A 10,655-nucleotide genomic window follows, 5' to 3' on the forward strand; every position below is an offset into this window, starting at 1 on the left:
AAGGATTTAAAAAAAAATAATAATAAAAAAAAAATATATATATATATACGTCCATGTACCTGCGGATTTACCTAAGGATAATGTACCCGCTGATATATTTCCCCAGGTGATATCGCAAGTAAAAAATTTGTGCAATATGGCGCCAAATTCACCTACGGAATTTGTTGGGAAAATATGATTTACCGGTAATATCCTAATATTAAGGAATTTAAAATATTCGCAAGAAATCTGCATCTATTTCCTACGAAATATTTTGCTAGGTAAGATCCCCATGTTATTCACAGTTTTATTGTAGTGGTATTAGAATGGCTGTCAATACTATGTTAAGACTTCTACTTTTATGTCAAACTCTTTTATGATATGAGATTCTCTAGTTTTGTCTATTACGTTGTGTTTTATGTATGTCAAGGAGCTTGTATAGGGCCTCTCGAGAGCTTATAAGTCATGTGACATCTAGGTGTACTTTGGGTCGTGACAAAGACCCTAAAGCAAAATCTGCACATATTAATCTTCTTCAGAGTAAATAAATATTTTTTCAGTTCTAATTTATGTGATATTATTGAAATTTTGAGATTTAGACCGTAAATTTGAAAATTCATAAAAATACTGCTAAGTCTGACCTAATTTATATGATACATTTTCGTTTTCAATCATTCCTAAAAAGAATGAAATATTTTTTGTTCGAAAAATATTCAATAGTACTACAAATATTCAATCTAAGTTGGATCCTACTTATTTGATAAAAAAAATCTATAACGGCTTACTCTTTTTAAGAGTAATTTTTAAACAATGCAAAGTCTTTCCATATTTCTTAAACTTCATGCATAGTTATCATATAAATTGAGACTGAGATAATATAAATAATTAGCAACTTAAAATATTTTTAAAAACATTTAAAAAAATTCTGTAAAAAGAAACTTGATTAACACTTCAAATTTCAATTGTGGCATATAAATTGAGACAGAAAATAATTGTAAAAGAGTAAAAATCTCACTAGGTACGTAATTGTAAAAAGGTTAAAAATTTACTTACCCACACATATTGAAATCATATTTGAAAGGATTAAAGTCGCGTTTAGACATGATTTGAAATCACAATTTGTAATTACATTATTTTGAAATTATAGTTTTGTTTGGCTATGCATTTTTAATTTCTTAATTTTTTTATATTAACATGAAAATTCCACAAGTTTCGAAAACTATAATTTTCCGAATTCTTATATAATTTTTAGTAAACCATAGTTCATAAACAAGATATCATAATATCTTAGGCGCCGAATTGAAAAATTACATATCTCTATATTTCTTTTATAAATAAATGTTTGCTATTACAAACTTTCAAATATATATTAGGAAAATTTTTGATAATTTTCACAAGTTGTGAGATTTTCATATTTATGAGAGGAAAAACAAATTTCAAAACCCAAATTAACATATTCAAATAAAATTTTAATTTCTAAATAATATCGAAATTGAGTGAACTTTTAACTTTTTCCTACGTACCTAGGGAGATTTTTTGATCCACTAAAATCAGTTAAACAAGTTGGAGATCCATTAATATTTTGTGATCACTACGTAACAATCATATATATTAGGGTTTTACGCTAAGTTTCTATAAAGTTTTATTTTCTCCTTAAAAAAAGTTAAAACATTATCATAATTATTTTACTTTTTTTAAAAAGAAAATATATTTATCTTCCATATTGTTGGTTATTTTTTTTTCTTAATGAAAAAATTTGAAACTCTATAAATTAAAGACCCTACTTCTCATACAACAACATAAATACATAATAACATTCACGTCAGTGTAGTCTTTTAATAGTTTTATTTATGAGAGATTATTCTCCCAATAAAATTTATATTTTTTAATATTAATTTTCAATATATAGGTCATTTGATTAAACCTTATTAATAATATATTTTTTAGTATAGTTTTATTTATCACCTAATTTATTAATTATATAATTTATAAGCTTCCACCTGAAATTCTTTCAAACCCAACCATAGATATCCACAGCCAAAATCAAACTTATACATATGGTCCAAAATTGTCAAAGAGAATTTCTAAAAGCTGAAATCTCTAATGTAAAGATGAATAGTAAAATATATATATATATATATATATATATATATATATATATATATATATATATATATAAAGCTGGATACAAAATTGCTGATGTGGCACCTCTCAAAATCAAGGATTCTTGTTTATCTATTTTCTTATTTTTTTTTTAGCTTTTTCTTAAATTTTAATTTGTGAAATATGTTCGAAAAAACAAAATGTCATCTCATTTATTAATAAAAGATGAAACGACCATTTTTCACCTTTTCCTGTATTCTTTTTGTTTCATTTCTGCTACTAATAAATGAATTTAAAAGACTCATAAATAAAATACAAATAAACGTAGCAATTAGACACCATCATTAATTCCACCTTAAATGACTACTGTAACAGATTTAACATGCACTTAAAACTCAGAATTTGAAGCAAAATTAGAAGCAATCGTTACCTAACCGAAAAACCCAAACGTCTCATCATAAATTTGCTACGCAAATTGGCCATCTGTTGCAATTCCCCAATATAGTTCTTAGGCAATATTTATAAATAAAAATTGATCCTTCTTCCCAAGTCTATAAGTATACAACATCATCAACTCAATCATGTTTGCTTTCCTTCTGTAGTATGTGTGCTATCTTTTCTATTTTATTTTTTATCGTAATTGTTTTGTGATTATATGCAGTTACATATCATTATCGGCAACCAAATATCATCATCGAAAATGTCATTTTTGTGCAGGCAACAGAAAGATTTCAGGTAAAATTATTAGGATCTCAGACATTCGTTTAAGTGGAGAGCACTACAAGTATATCATCTTCTCAAATGTTTCTATAATTTTCATAAGTTATTCTTTTAATTACATGTTTGTTCAATTTGTAGAGTTTGAAGAACATTTCTATCTATAGAGTGTATTGAAGCAAAAGGGAAATATAAAACAATTGTGAAGAACAAAGAAACAATCAAAGTTGAAGAAAACACGAGCATGTCGGTACTTTTAAAAAAAAATTATACTGTAACTATACTATCTGAGAGAATAAGAACGAACTTGAAAAGCGCATTATAAAAAATTTAAAACAGTTTAACATATGAGTTCTTGCCCGATAAAACAATATAATTCACAAGTATTTTGATATGTTTGACTCATCTATTTACCTATAGTTTTTTTCTTTCTTCTACCAAATAGAATGTTAATTTTTTGTTGTAGCAAGCAACACATTATATGAAAGCTAACATGTTTAAAATTTATTAAGTATATATAAACAATTCTTTATGGTTTATAACATTTAAAGAATTTTCAAAACAATTAGCATTATAGTTCATAAACTATATAGTAGTAAATCAATTTTTAAATTAATAATGAATTTGTAAAATGGGTAATCACACCGCGCGAAGCGCGGCCAAATTCACTAGTTAATTAATGTTCCATAATGGTGGAATCGACACGTGGACATATATTCCCTCGTCTATTCTTACTAGACTTTAAAAAAATAATTAACAGGACTTCAAGAACAAATAATTGATGTTAAGGATAAATATAAAAAAAATACTTTTCTTTTGATATATATGTTAAAAATGATAAATAAAAGTAAACATTTTTGAAATATAGTGGATAAATAAAAGTGAACACTGATGAAGTAACTATTTCCTCTCTCCCTAATTACTTATCCACATTTGAATTGACACACCTATTAAGTAAATAATGATTGATAGTGAGCTTATTATTTTGCTCCTATTAATTATGAAGTGGTTGAATTAAAAAATTTAAAATATTAAAGAAGTTTCACATTTTTTAAAGTAATTAATTAATGATATAATAAGTAAAAATAATTTGTTCTTTCTTTATTTGTCAAAATAACAAGTAATTAGGGATAACTAAAAAAAAAATTGAACAAATAATTAGGGGGTGAGGAAGTAATAGGGAGCGTTGAGAGCGCATTAATGACAATATTTACTCAGCCTCTACAAGAGTTGTATATAATGCAGTCCTATATTCTCATAGCGAAAGGCATAGAGTTGCTGGTTTAACAAAAACACAATTAACATGGCTTCAAAACCAGGGATTCTGACCGAATGGCCATGGACATGGCTTGGGAATTTCAAGGTACTCATCCTTTCTCTTTTCATCTTGAAGCCATTTCTTTATATTTCTCCTTTTCATAGTCAATCACTTATAATTTAAACACGTATCTTCTTGTCTTTCCCCTCTTTAATCCTGTTGTTGAAAAAGTGTTCTTTTGATGAGTGCCACGTTACCTCTATTTTTTTCTGTGATGCACGTTATAGTAGTACGTCTCATAAATAATTGGACCATGCATGGGCATGCCAGCACATGATGTTGAATTGATTGATTTTGTTTGTATGTATGTAGTACGTTGTTTTGGCACCATTTGTGGGACGTAGCATTCAGTCATTGTTGAACAGAGAAGATGGAAGCAAGATAGATATTGGATACTTAATTATATTTCCATTTCTCCTATTCCGAATGCTTCACAACCAAATATGGATATCCTTGTCCAGATACAGAACTGCAAAGGGTGATAATCGAATTCTTGATAGGACCATTGAATTTGACCAAGTTGACAGAGAAAGAAATTGGTACGTATATTCATCAAAATTGTTTTGTTTTCACACTCAAATTAAACTATCTCCTCAAACTTTACGCAAAACATATATGTCCCAATTTATGTGACACATTTTGAATTTCGAGATTCAAACAAGTCTATCTTTGACCGTAAATTTTTCCTATATCTTTTAAATATTTTGAATTATCAATTATTGAGACTTATAGTACTTTTTATGTAGTTTACAAATATATAAATTTCATTTTAAAAAAATTGAAAATTTTATGAGCAAATTCCCGGTCAAACTTAAACTGTTTGACTCTCGAAAAATGAAATGTGTCACATAAATTGAGACAGAAGGAATAGTACTTTATCAAATACCGGTAGAAACTGATTTTTTTTTAAAAAAAATTTGGCAACAACAGCTAAATTTGGAGCAATTCTTAATTTATAATAAAACGATATGAAGTACTCCTGCATTTTGTTTCCCGTAATCATTTTATTATAGTATATTTTAATACCACCACAGAAAAACAACTTTTTATTAGACGGCAATGTAGTACAAATTTTAATATTTTGTACTTTCTCTTTTGGAACAGTTAAAATTCCAATTCTATTCTAAATTTTGAACGTAATTAAAATGGAACTTATAACCTTCAAAAAGTAGATAAAAATATTATCAACTAACTACAAGCTTGAAAATATTTTAAATATATATTAAAAAAAAAGAATGTAATTAACTCTCTAATTTTTAATTACATCACATGATGATTAATTGAGAGAGAGGAAGTAGATCATTTTAAGATCATTAATTATTGAGTGAGGAAGTTGGGGATATTTTTAAATGAGAGAATGCATAATATGCGGACCTGCCCTTGTGGGGATACATCTAAGAAAACAGGTGTCGTAGAAAGCGATTATTGAATAAGCAAGCCGGGCCTTGGCGCGCATATTGAATTTTACGGAAAGTTGATTAATATTTGCAGGGATGATCAAATCCTACTTAATGGACTATTGTTCTATTATGGATACATGAAGTTGGAGCAGTCTCATTACCTTCCTATATGGAGGAGTGATGGTATCATTTTGACAACATTGCTTCATATTGGTCCTGTCGAATTTCTCTATTATTGGCTTCACAGAGCTTTACACCAACACTTTCTTTACTCTCGTTACCATTCACATCACCATTCATCCATTGTAACTGAACCCATTACTTGTAAGTTATCTTTCATTTACTTTTATCTTTATTATATTCACATTTTAATTTATTATTCCTACCTAGTAACTAGTACCTACCTATCAAATAATATGTAACGCTTTCTTTTTAGTATTTTCCAGAATCAATATTATTTAATCTTTAACATTCCCAATTTAACGATATGACTTGTTAGGGGACCCTCATCACCACTTTTTTCTTACAATAAAAAGACACGTCACACCTGGACTCTCAACAATATTCTTGAGAAAAAAAAGTTGTTAGATTTCATAGAGAATTTGGTTACGTCTACTTTAATTTCTTAAATTTTCTATCAAATTAAGAGTCACATAATAAATATGACTAGCTAGTAGGACAGATACTGCAAGACATATATGTGACTTCATCAAGACTTGTACACTAGCTAGCATGTTCTCTTTCACTATTCAATTTTTCAAGCTGGCATAACATCATAAGAACCGGTAGAATTAAGAGTTCATTCAAAAAAAATTAAAGTTAACTTTTTTATATATAAATAATAGATATTAAATTTTTTGAATTCTTTTTTTATATTTTAAACTCGTTAATAAAAATATTTACTCGTGTCACGATATATATGAACCCCCATCATATTAGGATAACATCCTTTTTGTTAGTCCACAAAAGAAACATGACTAGCTTGGGAAAATTGATGAAAGATTGGGCCTTCCTCTTAAAAGTTTTTCAACTGTAAATCAACTAGGGAAAAGGACGTCCAAATTAATTGTTATATATATTTATTTGGCAGCTCCTTTGCAGTGGGATTTGTTTTCGTTAACTAATTTTAAGCATTATCGCATTAAAATTGTGTCCTATTTTCGGTGGCATGCACGTTATGAAGGGCCCTTCATTTTGGACAATAAACAACAACCTGAGAGCCACAGAAAAATTAGGCTAAAGTTTATATCTCAAAAATGTTTACTTGCATTTTATCACAAAAATAAATTATCTGCAAATATTTTATAATTGGAATATTTCATTACATATAAATATTTGGCTCTTTGTAACTATTTAAATTGGTCGATACATAGTCACTATTGATTTTTAACTATAATTAATAAATGGTAATAGCGTAATTGCTATTAAATATATATTTTCTTAGAAAAAATTACTAGTGACAATTACATTTTAACAATTTTTGTAAATACAGCTAAAGTGTATCGATATTTATTCTAATGACAATTAACTAATGACGATAAAAATTCTAATATGTTAATGAAACTATTTTTATTGTAGTGAGTTAGTTAGAAAACTGGAAATTGTTAAATAACGGTTGAACGGGCCTTTTTTATTCTCTTTCGAAAAAGTTGAGGTGATAATTGGGCCACCTCAAAGTATAGTTGCGTAACTGTAAATCCGAAACAAGTCAAAGTGAAATTAAGTTGTTAACATTTGTAATACATGGACTAATAGCTTATGATTTTTATAACATATATGGACAACAGTACAATTGCAATTAAAATGTAGTAGTATTAATTATTTGCGTTAAAAATTAAATTTATGTTTTTATTTTCTTTTTTCAGCTGTGATTCATCCATTTGCAGAGCACATAGCATACTTCTTGCTATTTTCCATACCACTACTCACAACTGTGCTAACAAAGACTGCTTCAATAGTTTCATTTGGTGGATATATCACTTATATTGATTTTATGAACAATATGGGCCATTGCAACTTTGAGATCATTCCCAAGTGGATGTTCTCTACTTTCCCTCCTCTCAAATATTTGATGTATACACCATCGTAAGTCTCTTATTTCTCTACCTTTATGTGTCATACAAGTTCTGAGCACTATTGAAAAATGTATTTTGATTGTGAAAGGTGTAAAAAAGATAGAATAGTAGCTAGTAATAATGTTTCATATGGAAAAAAACTAAGGAAGTTTTTCACTATTTGAGTGAAAATCTGTTTTCCACCATGCATTTTTCCAGTGAGATAGTTCTGTGGAAAAATCATGTTCTATAACACAAATTTTCCACTAATTATTCGTGATGGGAAAACGTAGTATAAAAATTTAATTCTACACAATGAATTCTGCTAACTTTAGTTATATATTTTGATGTAACAGGTACCATTCACTACATCATACTCAATTTAGGACAAATTACTCACTATTCATGCCAATTTATGATTACATCTATGGTACATTGGACAAATCATCAGACACATTATATGAAAAATCACTTGAAAGGCAAGGGAAATCACCAGATGTTGTACATTTAACACATCTAACAACACCAGAATCCATTTACCATCTCAGGCTAGGATTTGCTTCTTTCGCCTCGGAACCCTACACCTCTAAGTGGTATTTCTGGTTAATGTGGCCTATCACATTGTGGTCTATGATGGTTACTTGGATTTATGGTCACACATTTACTGTTGAGAGAAATGTGTTCAAGAATCTCAATATGCAAACTTGGGCCATTCCAAAATATCGTGTACAGGTAACTACTACTACTATTTATTGACATATGTTTACTATGTTCAATATTTTATTACTCTACATCTTTATTTCATTTTCAGTACTTTATGCAATGGCAACGAGAGACGATTAATAACTTAATTGAAGAAGCTATCATGGAAGCAGATCAAAAATGCATAAAAGTTTTGAGCCTTGGACTCTTAAATCAGGCAAGTAGCATTTTTTTAAATTTATTTAGCGGGCAATTGTCTATGTAGAACCGTTTTTTCTTTTTAATAGTAGAAAATGAAATTTGAAAATTGGAGTTTATTTGTCCCTAAATACAAGTTGGAGTTGTGAGTAATTTGGAGTGAAAACACATTTTTGTTATTGAAGATTCTGGAATTCAACTTCGTGTTGAGTTTCGAAATTTTAGGATCAAACATATTTTCAGAAGTTTAACTTCGAAAAAGTGATTTTTTTTATGGCCACACGCAATAATACTTATTTTGTACTTTGAACAAAAATTAATTTCATGCATCTATATATACATGTAACTTTTAATTGCAGGATGAGAAACTGAATAACAATGGGGAAGTTTACATAAGAAGGCACCCTCAAATAAAAGTAAAGTTGGTGGATGGAAGTAGCCTAGCTGTTGCTGTGGTCCTAAATTCAATTCCCAAAGGAACTACCCAAGTGGTCCTTGGAGGCCATTTGTCAAAAGTTGCTAATTCCATTGCCCTTGCTTTATGCCAAGGAGGAGTAAAGGTGATCACATTATCTATACATTGAATTTCCTCACATTTGTGTCCCTTTTTCTCATTTAATTTATTGTGATTGTGATAGGTCATGGCATTGAGAAAAGACGAGGACAAAAAGCTCAAATCAAATCTTACTCCTGAAGCTGCAATTAATTTACTTCCCTCAAAAACATATAATTCAAAGGTACAAATGATAAAATCAATGGAAAAGAATGTTTATCTTACTACCTCGTCTTAAGATAAGATATATGCAATAGGACTTTAAGCGCACCTAAGCGCTTTTGTCCATAGAGAATATTGGGGACTAAAGTCTGTAGGGGGAGCAAGTCCATCATTGCTTTCACATCAAATAATAAATAAAAGTGTTTACTTAAAAAGGAAAAAAGAATATGTTTTTATTTTAAAGAATTGTTTATTGCAGATATGGCTAGTAGGGGATGGATTGAATGAAGATGAACAATTGAAAGCACCAAAAGGAACACTTTTCATTCCATTTTCACAATTCCCACCAAGAAAAACTCGCAAGGATTGCTTCTACTTTCACACACCGGCAATGATTACTCCAAAACACTTTGAAAATGTGGATTCTTGCGAGGTTAGAATTACACTACAATTTCCTTAGGGATCGTTTGGTATTTGGTTTGAAAATGAGTTATGCATGTATTAAATCCTGCATAAATAATATAACGTTTGGTAGCTGGTTAAGAGGTAAATTATTCATGTATAAAGTTATATAGTGCTTGATTTGATATTTAGAAATCCAGAATCTACGTATTATTTTATGCAAGATAGAAGGTAATAAGTAATGCATGAATAAGCTAACTCTGCATAACTAATCTCTTCGAAAAAAAAAAAATACTTAGAGATTCCCATATAACTAATTCATACTTCCATAACTCTAACCAGTTACCAAATGACTCCTTCGTTTATTTTTCGAAGTTTATATTAATTTGATCCTTTTTATCATGTAAGAAATCTCAAGTTTTTTTCTTTTATAACAATAGAATTGGCTGCCAAGAAGAGTGATGAGCGCTTGGCGTATAGCTGGAATTCTACACGCACTTGAAGATTGGCATGAACACGAGTGTGGGAACATGATGTTTGACATCGAGAAAGTGTGGAAAGCAAGTCTTGATCATGGTTTTCAGCCAATATCTGTGGCTTCTGCTTCTGAATCAAAGGATTAAGTTAAACACTTTTGTCATCTAGCATTGGTGTGGTGGCTTAGGAGAAAGAAAAAGTTTACTAATGTACCAACTTGATATATCAAATCTTATATATTGCTACTAATATGTTACACCTTTTTTTGTTTCTTTAAGAATTTCCTATGTTGTTCTCTGGATGTTGAACTATATTACTTCTATTATATAAGAGAGATATAATTAGCTTTTTCATTTAAGTTTTGGCTTAATATTATCCAAGTACTAGATAGAAAAAGTTATTTTTTTCCATTGACTTCTAATGAAGTTTGAAATTGCAGGTAATTTTAGTATCTCGTAAAGAGTAGAGGGGTAAATTTAAATTATTTTTCTTGAAGAATTTTGGCACGTGAAAGCACTTTATGTTATGAAGCTTCATTAATGACATGAACTGAACATGAGAAAATTTAATGACAGCAAGGATACGCAAAA

At 29.0% G+C, this 10,655-nt stretch overlaps 1 protein-coding gene across 1 annotated transcript; it reads left to right on the forward strand.

Annotated features, from left to right (window-relative positions):
* Positions 1-3,975: 3,975 nt before the first annotated feature.
* LOC125841317 (very-long-chain aldehyde decarbonylase CER1-like) lies at positions 3,976-10,423 on the forward strand. Its single transcript, XM_049520427.1, has 10 exons — positions 3,976-4,162; positions 4,430-4,656; positions 5,609-5,841; positions 7,383-7,602; positions 7,928-8,303; positions 8,383-8,490; positions 8,831-9,031; positions 9,110-9,208; positions 9,446-9,619; positions 10,029-10,423. Exons 1-10 carry the CDS (start codon positions 4,103-4,105, stop codon positions 10,209-10,211), a joined length of 1,881 nt encoding a protein of 626 aa, XP_049376384.1. The 5' UTR covers positions 3,976-4,102; the 3' UTR covers positions 10,212-10,423.
* Positions 10,424-10,655: the final 232 nt, after the last annotated feature.

Source organism: Solanum stenotomum, chromosome 10, assembly GCF_019186545.1.
Source record: "Solanum stenotomum isolate F172 chromosome 10, ASM1918654v1, whole genome shotgun sequence".
Lineage (NCBI taxonomy): Eukaryota > Viridiplantae > Streptophyta > Magnoliopsida > Solanales > Solanaceae > Solanum > Solanum stenotomum.

Coding starts and splice junctions, on each gene's coding strand:
- LOC125841317 (XM_049520427.1), top strand. CDS start 4,103: ATGGCTTCAAAACCAGGGATTCTGACCGAATGGCCATGGACATGGCTT. Junction 7,603..7,927: donor TATTTGATGTATACACCATC/GTAAGTCTCTTA, acceptor TTGATGTAACAG/GTACCATTCACTACATCATA. Junction 8,491..8,830: donor GCCTTGGACTCTTAAATCAG/GCAAGTAGCATT, acceptor TTTTAATTGCAG/GATGAGAAACTGAATAACAA.